The 21247-nt window shown below is 40.8% G+C and overlaps 1 protein-coding gene across 1 annotated transcript in view; it reads left to right on the forward strand.

The window, feature by feature from the left end:
• col7a1 (collagen, type VII, alpha 1) overlaps nucleotides 1-21247 on the forward strand; it is a 117996-nt gene that overhangs the window by 53738 nt on the left and 43011 nt on the right. Inside the window, exons 66-79 of the mRNA XM_057845589.1 lie at nucleotides 35-139; nucleotides 3146-3211; nucleotides 4161-4196; nucleotides 4269-4304; nucleotides 4386-4433; nucleotides 4514-4549; nucleotides 10775-10897; nucleotides 10973-11182; nucleotides 15551-15586; nucleotides 15709-15753; nucleotides 15847-15963; nucleotides 16055-16126; nucleotides 16937-16981; nucleotides 19767-19802. Of these exons, the coding sequence (XP_057701572.1) occupies nucleotides 35-139; nucleotides 3146-3211; nucleotides 4161-4196; nucleotides 4269-4304; nucleotides 4386-4433; nucleotides 4514-4549; nucleotides 10775-10897; nucleotides 10973-11182; nucleotides 15551-15586; nucleotides 15709-15753; nucleotides 15847-15963; nucleotides 16055-16126; nucleotides 16937-16981; nucleotides 19767-19802 (1011 nt within the window). The remainder of the gene's footprint in view (nucleotides 1-34; nucleotides 140-3145; nucleotides 3212-4160; nucleotides 4197-4268; nucleotides 4305-4385; nucleotides 4434-4513; nucleotides 4550-10774; nucleotides 10898-10972; nucleotides 11183-15550; nucleotides 15587-15708; nucleotides 15754-15846; nucleotides 15964-16054; nucleotides 16127-16936; nucleotides 16982-19766; nucleotides 19803-21247) is intronic.

Consider the following 21247-nt stretch of genomic DNA (forward strand, 5'->3'; position numbering starts at 1 on the left):
GAGAGGCTTAATTGCATAATCTTTTCTTTTTCAGGGCCGTGACGGGCAAAAAGGAGAGCGTGGTCTCACTGGCCCATCAGGCCCTCCAGGCCTTACGGGACCTGCGGGACTGCCTGGTGGCATAGGTCCTCCTGGACAGGTAGGACTTACCAAAAAAATAGAAAATTGAGGTTAACATAAGTTTGGAGGAATTTGGAATGGCTTAATTGTTTATCACTTAATTACATGAAGATAACTGATTTGAGAAACACATGTAGAGTGCTACAAGTTTGGTCATGAAACAAATTAACCTAGTATCTCACGGCACACTGTGCACAGAGGGCAATATATAGTGGTGTGGATGTGAGATCATAGCATTTCAATTAAAGCCTGTGTTGCTTATATGCAACATTGCATTGCATTGTGGACTGCAAATGGAATTTCATTTGCCTTTTGGCTGTAATTGGGTGCGTTTGTGTTTTATTGTTTAAATGTTCATGAAGACTGTGTGGTTGCTCTACAACAGGGGTGTCCTAATTTTCTATTCTCAAAGGCCACTTTCAGAAAAATCAAAGGATGCAAGGCCCAACTTGATATCTTGCCACTTTGATTATTTAATAGAAGAGGATCGGAATTTGGTAAAAAAGATTGGGTTTTTAAAATGTCTATTTTTAAGTCCTAACTCATTGGCTTCTATTAAAGGCGGTAGATTTCCAATCAATTTTGATTGGGAGGTTGGCAGTGATCGTTTGGTTGCTGCTAGTCTCCTAGTCAATTTGGATTGGCCGTCATTCGTTGTTGTTGGCAGTGAAACATGATCATTCAATGCTAGACTAGCCAATTGAAATGGATTCGATGAATACAACTGGCAATGAGTCAAGGGCTACAAGTCTACTGTCTACTGTCTACTGTCTGCCGTAGCCGATGCCAACAACAATATGAAAAAATGTAAAAACTTTTCCACTCTACCACACCTCTCTCTCTCTCTCTCTCTCTCTCTCTCTCTCTCTCTCTCGTCAATCACACAGTGCGCTCAGGAACAGCATGCAAAACACAACCGCCACATTAGAACCCGATTCGTTACATTTTTATTATTATTACGATTTGTATTTATAATTCATTTGTTTTGTTATGTGTAATTGTTAATTGTTATCTGTAATTGTACCAGCAGGATTTTATATTTTATAATATATTGTTATGGAAAATCCCGCTCGACATACGACCGTTTCGACTTAAAAACCAGGCTCTGGAATGAATTAAATTTGTATGTAGAGGTAGCATGTTGGCAGCACAGTGGCTGAGTGGTTAGCACGTCTGCCATGGCTCCAGCACCTCTGTGACCCTCGTGAGGAAAGAGCGTCATGGAAAAGGAATGAAAGGTACCACTGTACTAAAATTCTTCACAGTTATCTACTGTATTTTTCGGACTAAGTCGCACCAGCCCAAAAACATATAAGTCGCACCGGAGTATAAGTCGCATTTTGGGGGGAAATTTACATGATACAGTAAAATCCAACACATTGAACAAATATGTCATCTTTAAAGGCAATTTAAAATAAAAATACAATAGAGAACAACATGCTGAATAAGTGTAGAGTATGATATTGTTACATGATGCAGGAACAACGAAATGCGAACGTGGCCGGTATTTGAACGTAACATAGCTGTTAAGAGTTATTCGGATAACTATAGCATAGAGAACATGCTAACAAGTTGACCAAACCATCAGTGTTACTCCAAAACACCAAAATAACATGTGAAATGATGTAATAATGTGTTGGTAATTTCACACATAAGTCACTCCAAAGTATAAGTCGCACCCCCAGCAAAACTATGAAAAAAAAACTGCGACTTGTCAGAAAAATACTGTACATTGATTTAAACATGTTGCCCGTTTTTGACCCCTGAGCTAATGGAGCGGCACTGTTTAAATCAAAGGTCCCCAACCTTTTTTGCACCACGGACCAGTGTGATTTTGGTCTTTTTTTCATGGACCGGTGTTTGGTCAAATTTTGCACCCTTATACAATTTTGCTCCCAAAGCTTTTGTGGCGGTGAAAAAAGCCCTCTTTTATATTCAGTCGGACTCTCAATGTTATCCAATGGTGCTAAAAAACTACATCATAAACATACAGGTACAACACGAAAATGGCGTAAATTAATGCTTAACGACACGGCGAAGTCGTTAAGTGACAGAGCTGCGTGCAGTTGTTGTGTGCAGCTTACATGGCAAACGTAAGTTAATATTCCTTTCTCTAAAGATAGTTTGTAGTGTGTACTTTGGGATCGCTGCATTAGCGGTCATTTTTAACGTTACGTGCATGCCAAATTTGTCAGAACACCGGCAATGTGCGGCAGAAAAATACAATAAATATAAAATAACATTTGTTTTTAGCCCCGTCGTGTTAAGTGCAGGGAAAATACAACTCACTCGCTGAATCAGTGGAAGGCCTGAGCTCGTTTTGTTAAGACGAGATGGGAGAATGAGAGAAGGCCGCTTCACAAAGATACGATGTTGGAAATTGTAGCACAGTTTTCACTGCTCTCCTAGCGATGTCAGGATATTCCGAAATGACTTTAATCCAGAACCTCGGTAGAGTTGTTGTCTCAAATGTACGCTTAAGGCCGCCGTCATTTGCGATCTGTATATATATCTGCATTTGCACAGACATGCTCGAATCACTCGGTTTATTCACATACCGGTCACGAATCCATTCCTTATATTGATATTGGTGTGTTAAGCGGCACAGGCCAAAGTCAATCGGCCAGAATGCAGTTGTTAATAAATTATTTACTATTTCTCCGCAGCCCGGTCGTTGGCGACCCCTGGTTTAAATGGTTTGGTCCATCTAGTGTTAAATCTGAGAAGTGCAATAGAATGTAGGCTGAATTTAATTTTCTTGTGCGAGCCATATTCACTGATATTTTCATAATTTGTTGTGGGCCAATACAAACTGGGCATGAGGCCACCGTTGGCCTGTGGACCATAGTTTGGACACCCCTGCTTTACAACAAAATAAAGGGGCAAAATATGTAATACCCAATAAAGAACTGAATATATTACTGTTTAGCCCTTTCAACTTGGAAACATCTAAGTATTTACATACAATATCAATTAAGTAAAGGTCTACTTATTTACTTATTCATACACTGCACATCTCGATCAGGTTGTGTACGTCAAAGGAACCGACGCAGCGCCGATCCCAGGCCCCCAAGGACCGCCAGGAACATCTGTGAGTTGGAATGAAATTGCATTTCAACATTGTACTCTTCAAATGTATTTTGCAGATTCACACACACCACTGCTGTTACTGCAGTGTGGTGTGCTAGGAATAATGTGGAGCTCTAAGGGCTACTGGGCAGACAGTCATTATGTGCTAAACAATTGTTCTCTGTTGCCTTAATCTTTTATTGTATACAGACAGACGTGGTGCAAGTTTGTGCGAACGTCTCTCTCCCTTATATCCAGCTCTTGTGTGGCCGTGTTATCCCCAGTCGCATCGCCCTCCCACATGTAGCTGCAGTGATGTGTATTTTATCTAATCTGTCTCTGTATGCGCTTGCTTCCTTCCCACAGTCTTATCTGTTCGTGTTCTTTTGCCTCCACGCTGGAGACAGCGGGGGCCGGGGGAGTTATATTATGCTGTCCCATTCTCAGGGAACACCTCCAAAGAACCTTATAAAAAATGCATAGGTGCTCACTTTTTCAAGGGCAAACCATTTAGATTTGGTAATCAAAAGTCACTGTGACCTAACATCCATTTTTTGTTCCCTAAATGCAATGTCTCAGTATCACCTAAAGGGGATTAATGCGGCACAAATATCCACTTGTGCTAATTAGGATTTTCTACACATAGATCATTTTGACCTCTCAAATCTCCTTTTGGCTGCATTTCAATAATTCACCACCTGATTGGGAGAGTATTTCACACAAATAGTATAGTGAAACCGTTTGAAATGATGGAGCAATATCATTTCATATCTTAAAAGGCAAAGATCAAGTGATGACATCAATTTTTTCTCATAACACTAAAGCAATCATCAACATGATATCTACAGTAGGAGTGCAAGGTTAACAATCATTAAACAATATTAAAAATTCTCAAAGTTAACAAATATTTAATAAGAACATCACGGTCAGTTAACACAAATACATGATGTTGGTTCTCCTCCTGTCCTCAGGGTGTACCGGGGATTCCCGGAGCTGCGGGTCCTCGAGTAAGTGGTCCTTATTTGCCTTCAATCAGTAGTCACTTAAGTCATCTTTTAAATTTAACTTTCCCGTTTCAGGGTGACAGGGGCCCTGCTGGTGCTAAAGGTGACATTGTAAGTTCATCTTTTTGTCTCTCATTGAAAATATGAGTGTCTTACTTGTGTTGACACATGGATACTCCACTTTCTATCTAGGGTGACCCAGGAGAAGACGGAGCACCTGGCAAACCTGGAACTGGAGTGGTAACACATTCACACCTTTATTTCAAATTGTGTATAATGTGTCTGCAATATAATGCATGTTTTTGTGTTTCAATTACCAGGATGTAATAAAGGCTCTGGGCAACCTCGGAATTCAGGTATATGAGACGATTACTTTCAAGGGCTATTTTTGCTTGAATCTTTTCATTATTCATTTTAATTGTATCAGCTCAGTGTTGCTGCATAGACTTCATGATATATTTACGGGGCGCGGGGCCGATTAATAGCCTATCTCCGTCAAAGCTGACCGAGTGGAAACACAAAGAGCTTTCTACGTTGAAAGGTCTTGTGAATAAATGCTAAAATCCCTGAATTCTTTATAGATAGGGACATAAAACAGCCTCGATTCTTGGTTAAAAGCAAAAAAAAAAAAAAAATTGCATTTATTTTACGTAAATATTGCAAATTTTGACGCCAATGCCGTAGCGGTTAATTTCTCCCATTGATTTTTTTCACAACGTTTTAAAATGCATGCATGTTACCAAAAATAAAAGAATTACCTTGAATCTTCGAACAAATCACTCCTGAGACAATCCTTCCTGTTTGAATGCTGTACAGCTTCTGTACTTTTTCAGCCTAAATCCGGCGTTGGATCTCTGCATGTGTAAGAGAGTCACTGTGACCTACTGAAGTGGAGTGTGGGACGGCCCTTTACTTGAAGGCGTGGCGCAGCGTCTGGGCAATGTGTCACGTCAACATCGTTATGAAGTCTATGGTTGCTGATTGGCTGGGGTCCATCCTAGTTGACCTCGGATATGAGAAAGGTTGCACTTAAGCCTGTTGCGATATGCAATAATTCCATTTATCTCACAGTAAATGAAAATGAAGGCTGTAATTTTCCCGCTGCGATTTATCACCTCACGTGCGTGCGTGCGTGCTTGCGCGCGTGGCAGATGTGCAGCGGACGTGCTGTTAAAAGTTCGGTTTCCTTGTTACCAACACTAGCGCAATATGCTGTGACGAGGATTCACTCTGTTTTATTGACTTCTGGACAAAGGTTGCGCTAGACTTTTTCGTTGTCTGTCATTTTGACTGACAGGGTCATAAAAATCCGGTCATAATCTATTTTTACCCATCACTTAAATTTTTAAAATGATGATAATGACATTGTGGTGACCCTTTGTTTGGCATAATTCACCTTCCGTACTTGTGTGTCCATTTGGCCGAGCGCGTTAGCGGCTACGACACAGTCACGTGACAGAGACACTTAAAAGCCGCGCGCGTTCTGGCTTGAATAGAGAGTTCACAGAGAGCAGCAGAGCTACAGCGGCTGGACACAGCAATTCCAGCTAACAAGACTCTTAACATTGCATACCGCTTCAACATATTCAATAGTATTTAGTTTTCATTCATTTTAAATTAATATTCTGTCCGAACAAGCTTAACAGAGAATCCACACCGTGCCATCACACATCAAGCAGATGAATATGTAACTTTTTCTCCGCACTGACAAAAACAGCTGACTGTGGCCCCAGTAGCTAGGCTACATATGGAACAATGAAATTAACAGTTCACCTGCTGTGGCCTGAACGTAGTTTCACACCTTCCTCCTGGTGCGCATGGACTTGAATTGCGTGCCCGCTTGTGCAGTCCCTGTTTTTTCACCTCTTTTATCAACACCATCGTCGTTTTGGTGCTTTTTGAAGAAACTTCGGACACTCAGTTGCCTTGACATTTTTCAGAGTAAGGCCAACGACGTCATGCATCAAGAGAGACAATAGCTAATTAATATGGTCACTCACCACCCTGTGGTCTGGGGTGTGAATTGCAACCTGTCAAAATGACAGGTGGACTTCAGTTTTTTCCGTCACCGTTTTAAAAAATCGGTCAACGACGGAAAATATTCGGTTAACGCGACCCCTGCTTCTGGATATGTTCGTTTTTATACATTTGAGTTTGCGTGACCATCTTTCAATGGGGAGAGGCGGGGCCGAGTGCTTTGTCGGCATACAGCAATGAGCGAGCAGCAAAATGGACGGAAAATGCTGATTTCCAAGCCAAACACCAGTGGCCCGGAGTGGGAATATTTTGATTTAAAACCAAATGAAAATGGCGAGGCAACCAAAAAGCATGGTTGGTTCAACAAAGAGGACCAACACAACAAATCTACAGTACATGCTCATTTGAAACACTATCACCCTCTTTAGTTTTAACTGGGAAGAAAACTGCATTGCAACAAGTGGAGCCTTCCTCGTCACGGCAATCGACAATTACAAAGGTAATCGCTTGATTTGAGAAATATAAACGAGATCGCGCAAAATGGCGTTCCCTCACGGAAAGTGTAGTCCGCTACATTGCTGAAGAAATGACACCGTTTTACCTCTGTTTAATGTTGTTTGACACTTTCTAGGTTTATACTTCTTGTCTTAATGCACAAATCTGATTTTTTTCGTGTTTTTCCGATTCGAGTGAAGCATTAACTTGACGGTCTGAACGTGACAAGTAGCATAGAAGCATAGCATTTCAAATCTTATCTGGGCCACATTTTTCCAGAGTGTGGCTGGCGTTCTGAACTTTCAAGTCTCCCGAATCGGAATTCATGCAGCAATGACGTCAGCGAAGTGAGAGCGGCAGGCAGGACGGGAGCGATGTAGCTGTGCATTAGCTTCTAGCTTGAACTCTGCTTTTATGCTGAAGCGGGCTTGACCACAGTCATATAAAAAAAAATAAATGAAGAAAAGGATAAGCCTGACAATTTTCGATTTTCATTCTATGCGTCGAATGCGCAATATTTCAGTATTGCTTAAATGGCCGAGACGGGGCAAATTTACACACCCACTTCAGGCACACAAGTCAAGGCTTATGTGCGTGCGTGTTGAATAAAAGACTAAACGGGGATTATTAATGTCTGTTATTTGTCTCATCTTTTTGGAAATCAAAATATGATCACCCTGAAATGACATACAGCTAGCATGTGTAATGTTTTGATGCTTCTATGCATGTGGGTCACTTTGCTGAGCGCATCTCGGACTGCGAATTAGTGTGCATGCATGATACTTGAACGGGCTCCATGGACAAAGGCAGTCTGAACGGGCACGCCAAAAAACCAGACATGACAAAAAAATGGGACTTGTGCAATACGACCTGCAGTATGAACCTAGCCTTAGTGAAGCCAAATTTTTGTTATTGCTACTTAATTAATGTAGTTTTCTCTTGTTGAAGTGCAATTGTTTGTGTTACTACTTTATACCTCTGTGCCTAAATGCTTAAGTTGTTGAAGTGCAATAAGTTATTGAAGTGCAATTTTATTTTTTCTTGAAAAAGACACTATATTTATTCTGTGTTTCTGTGCAGTATTGATATTGAGTAAATGTTTATTGCATTTAAATGGGTGTACTTTATATTACTTAGTATTATTAATATATACTGTATTCTTACTGTTATTGTAAATTGGTTAAAAATTGCATATCGCAATAATGTATGAGAGAATTTATCGCCCACTAAAACTTGTTATCGCGACAGGCCTAGTTGCACTCACTATCGCACCGATGAAAAATTAAGTCTTATGCAGGGGTGAAAGTGGCTAGAATTTCTTGCCGGAACTCCCTGGAAAAAAAAGGTCGCCACAGAGCCAGATGTATTTTGGGGGGGTTTTCAAACCTCCTAAAACCACAGGAACGCAAAAAAACAAAACAAAAAAAAACACATGCATTATTAGTCTACTGCATTACACTTACTGTAACAAGGCATACATAAGAAACTGATTTTCATTCAAAATTGTATTTTAAAGTAACATACATGAACAAAATAAGTACAAATGACTTATATTATGCACAGTGAAATGGAATTCATTTTGAAGAAAACACAAACATTTTTATATTATAAGGAAATAAGTTGCCTAACATAGGAACATGAACAAAAATAAGTCCAAAGTGCACATATACTGCCAAATGTATCACATTTGAGACAAGAATTTCTGGACCTCATTGCATTAAAAAAATGTTTAAAATTTATTGTGTTCAATCTCACTTTAGTTATATTTGTTTTAGCATGAGAACTGGATGTATTGCTTATGTATTATTTCTGATACAAATTAGAGAACACACACACACACGCACACACACACACACACACACATATATATATATATATATATATATTAGGGCTGTCAAACGATTAAAATTTTTAATCGAGTTAATTACAGCCTAAAAATCAATTAATCGTAATTAATCGCAATTAATCGCAATTCAAACCATTTATAAAATATGCCATATTTTTCTGTAAATTATATATATATTCTGTAAAATAAATTGTTGTAATGGAAAGATAAGACACACGATGGATAAATACATTCAACATACGGTACATAAAGACTGTAGTGGGCGTTTCACTCTACTGTCATTTAAATCTGTCTATGCTGTCCTCACTCCGAAGCATCTACCTTTTCCAAAGCTAGACAGCTAGTGAACGACGCCATAATAATCAGTCTTCTTTCTTTTTCATCTGATTTATTACTAAAATTGCCTCAAACCATTGTCCTCTTTAGACCGTCGTAAAAATACAAAAAAAAGTGCACAAGCATTGCATTAGCAACAACGTTAGCTGAGCACGCTATACAGGTTCACAAAACATAAACAAAAAGCGTCTCATACAAAAAATTATAACATTTCACTTACTAACATAATATGTGCATTATTTACAACAACCATACTTACGGACAAATCTTGTCCAAGGATCATATAAGCACAACATTACAACGTAGGCGTCAGCCCGAGACGTCCTGCAGCCATATTGAACTGGCAAGACAACAATAAACCATGTCGCAAAGCGACCACAAGAGTTCGCTGTTAGACAGCACAAAAAGCCTTGCTGTAAAACTTACCAAAAGGCAGGCAGGCTGAGCGGGACATGTGCGTTAATTGCGTCAAATATTTTAACGTGATTAATTAAAAAAATTAATTACCGCGCGTTAACGCGATAATTTTGACAGCCCTAATATATATATATATATATATATATATATATATATATATATATATATATATATATATATATATATATATTTATATACAAACAAAAAAAATGTTGTTTTTGTTTGTTTTTTTGTTTTTTAAGTTTAAGGACCATCTGAATTTTCTGTTAATTTATTTCTGGGGTTATGCATTATAGTAACAAGATGTTCTGAACCTTCCCATCAAAGGAAATAAAATAAATCAATTCAACCCTTTCCTTTTTCGTAAAGACCAAACCATTTTATTGTTGCATTGCCTCTTTTCATCGCATTCATTCAACAGTCTTGTTCTTTTTTGTCCCAGAAAACATTTGCATTTGAACCAATCAGAGCTAACTATCCATGCTGATCACATGTCAGTTTGTCAGCCAATGGAACCGGCAACTGGAGTCCCAGCCAGGGAGGGTGGATAGCTGAGCGAATGCACACATCGACACGACACATCAGACACACGTTGGGAGAACTCCATGCTGTCCGGGGATTAAATAAATAATAAATATCAGCGGAAACGGATGATGCTACACAATGCCCTTTATTATGCTTGTTGTTAACACTTGTGTATGTAAATCTGACGTTAGTAGCCAGGCAGGTTGTTTTTAGCATGAGGTTTTGACAGTTGCCATCATATTTTCCAGATTAAAGCACTGTTCCAACCCGTTCCAGCGCCAAATTTCTTGCTGGAACGTTGTTCTGGCCCACCTTCACCCCTGGTCTTACTGTATATTAATTATTAATATGCACATTTTTTGGAACAACGGGAACAGGAGAGTATTAAAAAAACATCCATGTTTGCATGCAAACTCTGCAGGGAAAATGAAATCATTATATTCATTATAAATAAAATTCATTGATTTGTAATGTGGCATTTCTTCAGCACTTATTTGTGTAGCTTATTTGTGTCAAACAGAATATGCATGTAAAAAGCTCTTCATTCCCAACAAATTGGATTGGCTGAGTTTGATTGGTCAGTATGAAAGTGAAAAATATGAGATACACATGATGTAAGACTAAGCTTGTTGCGTTGGACCAAAATGGATCATTTATGAACGTCAATACTCATACATCATTTCTTTCAATAAACTCAAGCTTGACTTGTTCTGATTTTTAACATCAAGCATGAACTCAGTTTCTGCGAGCAAAATGGGATTATTCTGAGCGTCTGGCCTAATACACAACTCAAAATGTGCTATTAAACCACTCCACCGCTTAAAATTGTTTCTGAACGCCACAGCAGAAAAGTTGCACAAAGGAGACTGATTACAAGCAATTTTCAAGCTGCCGAAATGGAATGGAATGGACTCGTTGAAATCATTTCACAGTCCAGCACCTGTAGCTGCTGTGCTCATGGCCTTTTGTTCTGTTGTCGATACAGGTGTCTGACCTAAAGACAGTTGTGGACAGGAAGGACACTGTGCCTGCTCCAGCAGTGAAGGCAGAGAGAGGTGAAAAAGGAGACAGGGGTGAGACTGGTTTAAGAGGACCAGCTGGTGCGGATGTAAGTAACACTTGGATAACAATAAAGAAACTGTGGGATTGTAGCAAATGTGTATTTTTACTCATTTGGCATCAGGGAGCACGTGGCTTTTCAGGGGACAGAGGGCCAAAGGGTGAACAAGGAGAAAGAGGTCCGATAGGAACACCGGGACCTCCTGGGAGAGCTATAGGAGAACGAGGGCTGGTAGGACCTCCAGGGCCAGCAGGAGAGCCAGGAAAGCCGGGTATTCCAGGTGTTCCAGGGCGAGCTGGTGAACTTGGAGAGGTTGGACGACCAGGGGAGAAGGTTAGAAAGACCTTCTGTATTTTTCGGACTACAAGTCGCACCTGAGTATAAGTCGCACCAGCCATAAAATGCCCAACGAAGAGAAAAAAAACATATATAAGTCGCACCGGAGTATAAGTCACATTTTTGGGGTAAATTTACTTGATAAAATCCAACACATAAAACAGATATGTCATCTTGAAAGGCAATTTAATATAAAAATACAATAGTGAACAACATGCTGAATAAGTGTACAGTGTACAGTGCATGAACAACGAATATACCGTCCTCACCAGGATGCTACGGCTCGGTCCTGGCTATACAGCGAGCTAAACTCCCAAACGACGATGCTCGATACAAAACAGGTTCGCATCAACGTAAATAATTGATAATTAGGTGCTATTACAGCATTGACACAAACGGTTAGCATGCGCTCGCTAGCATTAGCACATCGTTTAAACAACCACGCAACTGGCACTAAGTGTCCGATCGCGGGTGGAAAACACACAACAACATCAGAAAAGATGAGCCACACAGGCGTTGCCTCTGTAGAAATGTTTTACAACCATAAACATTGAACGTAGGTTCGCAGCCGTGTTTCTCTTTTGCTAACTCACCCCCTCACTCAGAGCTGTGTAGCTGTCAGTCTTCTTCTGGCATGGGAGCGCTCTTCTTCACGTAAACAAATGCGAGTGCGCCCCCACGTGGAAGTGAAAGCCCCACAAACTAAAAGCACGCATTTCAATATAAAAAAGTAAATAATACAATTGAACACACATTGCCAAGTGCAGAACGCGAACGTGGCCGTAGCTATTAAGAGTTATTTCAGATAACTATAGCATAAAGAACATGCTAACAAGTAACAAGTTTACCAAACCATCAGTGTCACTCCAAAACACCAAACTAACATGTGAAATGATATCATAATGTGTTAATAATTTCACACATAAGTCGCTCCTGTCACACCCCCAGCCAAACTATGAAAAAAACTGCGACTTATAGTCCAAAAAATACGGTATTTGTTTTGTCTTTTGTATTAGGAAAGAGGTGTCCAAACCTACAGGAGGTGTTCAAATTGAAGGATGAATGGGCCAACTTGAAATTCTTTGAATTTCATCGGCAAACACCATGACAATATTCAGTATATACAGGGTGACCCAAAAAAAAGTTTACACTCAGTTGACTGCTTGTTTAAAAGCCATTGAAACATATCTAAATAGGTTGTAATGCTTAAGTGATTCATTAAGGTCAGTCAATGCAGCTGGTAATCTCTCGTCTCTACAATTCCTGCGCTTCTGCTGAAAATGAAGAAAACTTTAGCTGTACCTGAATTGCTGCGTGCCGGTCTGACACCTACTGAGATTGCAGCAAATCTGAGAATATCCAGATGTGCAGTCTACAAAGTTAAAAAGAAGCTGAAAGTTACTGGATCAGCCTCACGAAAACCTGGGTCTGGAAGTGCCGATCTGTGTGGACCAAAAAGTTGATTGACAAGGTGATATGTGGCCACCCCAGAGTCCAGATCTCAATCCCCTGGATTTTAGCATATGGGCAACTGTGGAGGACAGTGCCTGTAAGAAGCCACAAACTTCTGTGGCAGCCTTGGAGAGGTCCATTGTTAGATCTTGGGAAAAGATGACAGCATCCTACATAAAGAAGACCTGTCAAGCGTTCCGCAGGCGCCTGGAGGCTGTTGTGACACTTAAGGGAGGACACATTGAAAAATAGAGCGTACTGTACATGTTCTTTACAATAATGTATAATTTGTGATTAAATTCTAATTCTAAGATGAATAAACATGGCATTTAAGTTGTATTATGGCAGTGTAAATTTTTTTTGGGTCACCCTGTACAGTGCATGGGGCAGTGCTCCATCTTTTTGAAAAATGAAATCAAATCAGCTCATAGTGAAATGAATAGCCGATTTGGAACTTTTCGAGATACAATTGTCCTGAAATGTTGTTGACTTCAAATAAAATAAAAATAAAAAAAAAGGGTCCATAGACCTTGTCTTCAGACACAGAAGACGTTCACTTTTGGGGGAATCTCTTTGATGCTCACTTGTTTCATGTGGCCACACAAATGTAAAGTATCTTCATCGGAAAGAACGAGATGTGAAAAGAAGGTTTCATCATTTCCCACCATCTCTAGCATTGACTCACTGATTGTCCCTTGCTTCTTCTTGTCATCATTAGTGAGTTCTTGGCCAAGGCTTAGTTTGTATCATTTCATATGCAATCATCTTTTCAACACACACCAGACAGGTGTGAGGGATTGCAAGCTGACAACTTGCTCGACGCATAGACTTTTATGGGCTCACCACAAGCACATTGTGAATCCTCTCCACTTGCTCATTTGGAACACATGGTCTCCCAGGACTCTTTCTATTACACAGGCTTCCAGTCCCTTTATAATGTCTAACCTACTGTCCAATGCTCCTACGATAGAGCGGCTCAATGCGGAATACTTTTTTAAAACCACGTCGCACCGTGAAACTTTCTGCTGAGAAGTCGTCATTTTCAGTGTAAAAATATGTAATTTTTAACGTACAGTATGAACCGCGTTGGATGCGCAGCCCATCCCTCCTCCCGCCGCCCAGCAAAGGAGCCACCGTCCCCCCCCCCGGGACCCAGGGTGGTCCCCCGGGCCACCCGCGCGCCCATCAACCGGCCTTCAGGGATGGCAGGAGGGGACGCATCACCAACCCCACGCCTACACCCACCCCCGCCCGCCCACCCGGGCCACGAGCCACAGCCCCCCAACCGGCACGGCACGCCATGGGACCCCCAGCGGCCCACCAAGCCCCAGGCAAGGCAGGGTCCCCCGCCGGTGCAGGCGACACCCCGCTGATACACCGGCGCCCAGCCAGCGACCCGCGACGGAGCGCAGGGCGGATGCCCAGCCAGAGAAGAGAGGGGAAGGCGGAGGCAGGAGAACACCCAGGAACTGCCACGAGGCGATGCAAGATCGGAGACCCGACCCCCCAACCCACTCCCGCGGCCGGCAGCCGAGGCAGAGGGGAGGCCACACCCCGGGAGCCACGCCATATAGAAAAAGTGTGGGACCCACCTACCACCCTATTACTGTGGCTGCCAGGTTCCCGACTGGCAGCCATCACCCAGCACCGTGATGGGGGTGTGAGGGGAGGGTGAGGGGACACACAATCTTTTCGACATCCGATATAAAATTTGACTCGTCATTTGTTTCTACATCCGACTACATGCTCGAAATACGACGATTCATGACCACGCTGCAGTTTATGGATGAACGGCGGATTTTCTTGTGAGAGAAATCATCATGGGTTCCAACATTGTTAGTGCAGGTGGTGAAAACATAAAAAAGTGAGGCTTACCATTGAAATGAAGATGGAAATGATAAAAAATATGAGGGTGGGGTGCACATCCATGAACTGGCTCAACAATACGGCCGTAGACGATCTCTGACCCCGGCTGTCCTCCTCCATTCACCAGTCTTTATTTAAGTTAAAGTGACTATTATTATTATTGTAACATCACCAAAGAAATGGCCAGCGTCGTCAGGTTTTTAATCATTTATTTCAGAACTTGTGCAACACAACATGCTTACTGTCAGCGCAGCTGAAAAAGTGACAGTAAAAAGTCCTCCTTCACTCTGACATGTCAGCCACGCGGTGCGCTTAGGGACACCACGCAAATATACATCTGCCACATTAGAACTGGATTCGTTACATTATTACAGGTATTTTCATTATCATTATTACAATTATTATATTATTATTATTCCCAATTTTTATTCATAATTTATTTGTTTTGCTCTGTGTAATTGCTATTAGCAATAGTAACAGCAGTATTTATTTAGGATTTAGTGTAAGTTATCAGGTTGTGGAACGAATTATTGGAATAATAATGTATTCTTATGGGAAAATCCTGCTCAACATATGACCATTTCGACTTACAATCAAGGTCCCAGAATGTATTAACTTCATATGTAGAGGTATCACTGTATAAAGCGCACCGGATAATAAGGCGTGCTGTCGGCTTTTGAGAAAATTTAAGGTTTGTGTCCGTTCGAATCACTGTCTTGACTTCCCATGAGAGAATGTGGAAGATAATGGCCCCACTTCTTCACAATTCTCAGAAAGACAAAGAAATGAGACAAGAGGAATCAGTTTGTCCTAACAACTAAATGGAGAGGCACTGTTTATGTGACTAGCTGCATCTAAAGTTGGAACGGAGAAATGCAATAGAATGGAGGCTGAGTTCAAGCATCTTTTTATCCTATTTTCGTAATATGCTGAGCCAATAAGATTAGGGCGCGGACCGCAGTTAGCCCACAGACTGTAGTTTGGGCACCCCTATATTAGATTAAAAATGATCAACTAATATTATTCACATTTGTTGTTGTGTTCCAGGGTGACAGAGGAGAGAAGGGCGAGAGAGGCGAGTCTGTAAGTGGAATGAATTGATAGACCAGACTTCGGTGCACATCACACTCTAGGCAGAGAATTATTTATAAGAGGAGTTTGCATAAAAAATAAAAACAAGAACGAATTACGTCTTCCTTTTTTAGGGAAAAGCAGGGCTTTCGGGGTTTCCTGGTCCACCGGGTCAAAAGGTGAATAAATCATTGGTGCAGTTTAGCCCTGGATATTAAGCACTGAATAAACATGAACAATTGTCATCTTTTTTTTTTTTTTTTTTACAACAGGGTGCATCTGCTGACTCAGTACTGACTGGTCCGCCCGGTGCCAGAGGCCCTCCCGGACTTGCAGGACCTAAGGGAGAGCCTGGTGTTCCGGGGCAACCGGGAGCTAAAGGTGATCGGGTAAGATTTACGTGCAATATTATTAAATGCACTGTCAGGCTGTGCCACATTTCATGTCTCTAACTAAATGCTGTGTCATCGGGCCTCACAGGGATTTGAAGGACCTCGTGGTGATAAAGGAAGCAGAGGCGACACTGGAGAGAAGGGACAGAATGGCTCACAGGTAAACTGCAGTGCATCTTAAATTCTTGTTTCAGAACTATTCAAGTACAACTATCAACAACTTGTCTATTGGGTCAGTGTGTAGATAAAAATACAGTGGTTTCTTTCGTTTTTCCAGTCATCATTTGACCTGTCTTTCACTTTGACTTGCATCAATAAGCAGCAATTTCGCAACTATTGAACAGTTCATCATCAAAATAAGAGGTTTTAGGCCTTTTCATGACTGTTAATCTAAACACAAAACAAGAACAATTCAGTTTTTTTTTCAAGCAACCTAAGAAAGATTCCTACCAGCTCAATGCTAAAGGAAAAAATCCATTTACATGCATGAATAATCATAGTTTAGAGGATCCTTTCAGTAACGGATACTTAACAGAACACAAATGGTGAAGCAAAACACGTAGGCCGATAACATAATGCTCGCAGTCATATATTGTTTAGCCTCAACAAAAAATTACTGATATTTCAGCAACTTACTCAAACGTTTACAGTTGTAGTAGAAGTAGTATTCTTCTACATTTGTATGTGTATGAGTACATTTTACTGCCTCCCAGTGGCCAAAGGAAGCCCTTCAGGCAGTGCAGCATAATGATTAAATTGCAGCATTAAGTCATGATGAACAATGGTCAATGGGATTGAATTTTGCTTTAATATTAGTCTATAACTGTTATTACAGTATGTTTTTAGGCAGCATAATATTAAGGAGCACCATTTTCCCTTCTTAAAAACAAAAACATTTTAGCTTTCTTACGCCTTAAGGCTCAGTGTGACCTGTTTTGGGAATAATACGTGAAATACGGTCTCATTTCAGGGAATGGCAGGGGAACCTGGTAAACCTGGTCAGGATGGTAAACCAGTAAGTGCTGCTTGTTATGCCGTTTCTTTTTACACCAGTGGCCTGTACTATGAATGGAGTTCAACCTCCCTAGACGTAATCCTGCTTACGAGCGGGTAACCGGAGTTGACAAAACCTGGTTACCTAGTTTGTAATCAATCGGTGCTATGACGCTGATTATGAGGTTGAGGTCGAACCTGTGTCAACCCAATCAGACTTACTGGGCGTTCACATAAAAGGGGGCGGAGACCAGAGTCAAACACTACTTATGACAATGGCACGGGCACCTTACTTCACGGAGGAGGAGTGCGCGATAATCATGCGGAGTATTGAAGAATTAAAATCCACCCCCACCGGTAAATCCAACACCATTTCAGCGAGTAGAGTGCGAATGGTCTGTTGGCAGATGGTGTGATTCGTGAATGCGTCAATATGCCAGTTTACTTTGTTCATGAAAAGAAATAAAGCCTGCTGTCAGGAAAATAAAATAAGATTTGGTACGTCAATTGTAAGAAATAATTTATTGTATGTGCAGCACCACATGAAGCAGGATCATTGTATGTTTAGTCCCATTGATTGTATGAATATGTATGTCCTTTGAACATCTTCAGAGTAGAGGTTAGATCGGGCCTAAAAAAATCCAGCCCGACCCGGTCCCGAACCGATCAATTAACTTGATTTGCAGGCCCGCGCCTGAAACCCCCCCGCAATTTTGTATTACATTTGTGAGGACTCAGGAGAAGAAGGAAATGAGGGGATGCGATGTGTGGTTGCGTTTTGTGTGATCACATTTGTGACGATGCCTGTGAAAAATGATAACAAATTAAAGCCTATCTTTTGTAACGAATTCTCACAGTTAAACAAGACTTTAAGATGCATATTCAATAAACATTTATATCTTTAATATTTGTGTGTCTGTTCTATCAGTGGATTTGACATTTATTTTAATCTCTTCGAGTTGGCAGAAAAAAACGCAAGTTTACTCAATGTTTAAATAGTCTACATATTTTTATGATCATTATAAATGCATTTGCACAACGAAATAACACTGGAAAAGTTCGTTAAATATATTTTTTTGTATGAGAGCAAAGCGCCATATTCGCTCAGCGTAGCCTACACAGGTTTCTGTATAGCATCTTCAACAATCAATTTGAAGCCTTTCCATACCCCACTTCTACCACTTTTCGAATCGCATGGCATACAGTGTTTTTACTCAGATATTCAGCATCACCGATGGAATACATATATTGTCCGCTGGCGAAATAGCGCAAGGACAGGCACACATTCTGCTCCATTGTGAGAGCCTGACTTGGGCGGGGTACATTAGAGATGTCCGCCTCGATCAGCTGGCACAGGTAACGAATTCCCTCAGCTGAAATTCTATGTCTTTCATGGAGAACATCGTCCGGGTATGCCAGCGGATTCTGGCGGTCTCCAAATACTCGTGCCCTCCGAAGAGAGCCCCTCACAATCCGCGCACCAATGTCGCACGGGTCGTCCAGGTACGCTGTCATTGTCAAGAGGACACGTCCACGGAGGAGTGCTGTTTAAATAGAGCGTGGTTAATCGGAAACCTGGGGTTAAGCAAGATCTAACTCTTGAGGCGACCAGGTTTGACGTGTTGTGTATGTTGCCATGGCAACATTCCTCGGTTTCAACGTATCCAATTTTGGTAGTCCCGGTTAGCCGGGAAGTTAGGCTGCACGGGATGAAGTTACTCTCGAAGTTACCCTGATAAGCCAGAAAAGCGGCTTCGTAGTACAGGCCACAGAGTAGATGCGTTTGTTTGTTTGTTTGTCGTAGCACTTTCTATTAGTGGAGGTGTTCCTGTCATGGTGTGTTTTTTTTTTGTCCCCTACTATGTTAGTTTTCTTGTGTTTTAGTTCCACTCTTTTCTGACCAGGTTTCAATTCTCAACTGTCCTCTTCAAGCCTTTGCTTGTGTCTTGACCGAGGGCAGCTGATGGCTACCCTCAGCCTCTCATGTCCAAGCCAGTTCCTTGTTGTCTCGTCACTTTTTATAGGGTAACAAATAGAATTATGCTCCATGGGGCATGAAGCATCAACTTTTGATTAACTGCAAGTTTAGTTAGAAACCTTGCTATCTAATCACTGATTGGTCAGGAATCTTGTGGTATGAGATACTTAACGTGCCTATACACTCAAAGCTATAATGCATTTGATATTTTACCAGTAGTTGGGAATTAATGCCCCATTGATCCTAAGGCTCCTTGTTACCCTACTTTATTTAGCTTCTTGCTTGCTTTCTGTCTGTGTCAGTTCATTGTTGATGTTACGTCCTGCTCCATTCCTGTTTGTGCTTCTTGTTTTCCCCATTATAATGTGTTTTGATGCCCTCTGTTTTGTTTGTGTCTTTTCCTTAATTCCCTAGTGTTTTGTTTGTAGCTTGTTTATGTTTTTTTTTAAATAAACATGTTTAGTTTTCGCACCTACAACAGTGCCCCTGATTCCTTGCACTTGGTTTAATTCCCTCCTTCCCATTCTCCTTGCTCCCCCACGAATTACCTTTGCCAAACTTGACAGGTCCCATTTAAGCACATCTAATTTTGTAATGTTTTGTTGATTGCTGCATATTAGTTTATCTGACTTATCTTCTTTTAAAATGTGTATGCTAACTCAGAAAAGAGATACTGTAATTTTCTTGAGCCAATCTAAAACATTTCGGAAACCAGCGTGTGCACTGAGTCCTCATACCACGCCAGTGATAACTTCGAATTCCGCTTTGATTGCCATTTCCAAGGTGTGAAATTCAATTCTTTGTTTTCATTCCGTGTCTGTCTGAGCAGGGTCTAACAGGGCAAGCTGGTCCTCGAGGCCTACCGGTGAGTAAATCCACGAAAGGAACTAAAGCTTAGGCATGATCTCCAGAGGTCACCTTGACACTGGAGCTTTCTGTTCTTCAACTTAGGACATACTTTAAGATGAATCTGCATGGCAAAGAGCTGACTGTCAAACTTCCGGCTCCATCTCTTTACTCTTGTCTTTTCTTTGGCAAGTTCTTTCTGATGTTTGTCCTCTACCACCTTGTCAAAGTGTCTGTTGGGACCTGCCCAGGTTTGTCTAGATTTTTGAGTAGACAGTTTTTATCCAAATACCAGCTGTCTTAAACTGAACTGTGGAAGACAGCTGTTTGGGCAACTTGATACATACAACATTAAGTCAGTTACAGTATAGTAACATGGATTTCTTATTTGCATTAGAATAGTTACTCGATTCATAACAATTTGTCCTCTGTTATATATTTAGAGTTAATAATGTGTATTATAGTACGTTTTTTTTAATGACTCTCCAGTCTTTATATATTTTGCAGATATTCATGAGGGACGACAAAAATTAAGGATTATAAATTTGAGGTCTAAGAGAGTATGTCAGCATTCAATATAACATTTGCTTTCATAGATTTTTAGGCATTCGGGACTTGAGTTCAATTTTCATCAGCAGCCCTAGCTAAGCTCTTTTTGTTTAATCCTTTGCTCTTGATACCACTTTTACCACTTGCAAGATTGGTTGCAAATGAGTTGCAAGATTTCCCATCTATGAAATGTGACTTTATACCCTCCCTGGGCAATCTAGACACGCTTATTAGTGAGCCGTGCACATCATGTTCCTCGCAGACAGATTTCACCACTTTAATCTTACCATTTGTATAAGAAGTAGCTCAGAAAGTGACAGGTTCCTCTTGAAATTGTAATGAAGAGCAGTGGTCCCCAAGGCATCGTATGTCCAACTCAACTAGGTTAAAGTTGAGTTGTTTTGTTTGTTTGTTGTTTTAAATATGTAAAACACCACTGATTTTTTTTTTTTTTTTATGGAATGAAAGTAATGTCTGCTCACATCGGGATTTATCAACCTTTGGCAAGATTCTCCGTGCCTTTGAGGGTTTGTGGCTGCTGCTGTTTTGGGTGCAGTTCAAATAGTGTTGTTGTCACTTGGCTCTGCTAATTGTGCATGCATCTGAACTTCCACTTGGCTTTTCCCCTATTGCAGCTTTGCAAAGCTAATCTATGAGTGTTTGTTTGTTGACACTGTTCATCTCTGTGTGTTGAACTACCTGCAAAAGGTCAGATAAAGGCTATGTGTATAACTTTGAAATGATTGCTATTATTATGTTTCTTTTTTTTTGACTGGCGGAATTTTTATACATGTCGTACCATGTTATATCCTGAGAATAGGGTATTTTAACGTAACAGATCTTTTTTTGAGTTAATTATCTATTTTAGCGAGTCAATTATTTTTAAGTGTAATTTGTTCTTGACTTGTATTTCAC

Source organism: Corythoichthys intestinalis, chromosome 9 (genome assembly GCF_030265065.1).
Source record: "Corythoichthys intestinalis isolate RoL2023-P3 chromosome 9, ASM3026506v1, whole genome shotgun sequence".
NCBI lineage: Eukaryota > Metazoa > Chordata > Actinopteri > Syngnathiformes > Syngnathidae > Corythoichthys > Corythoichthys intestinalis.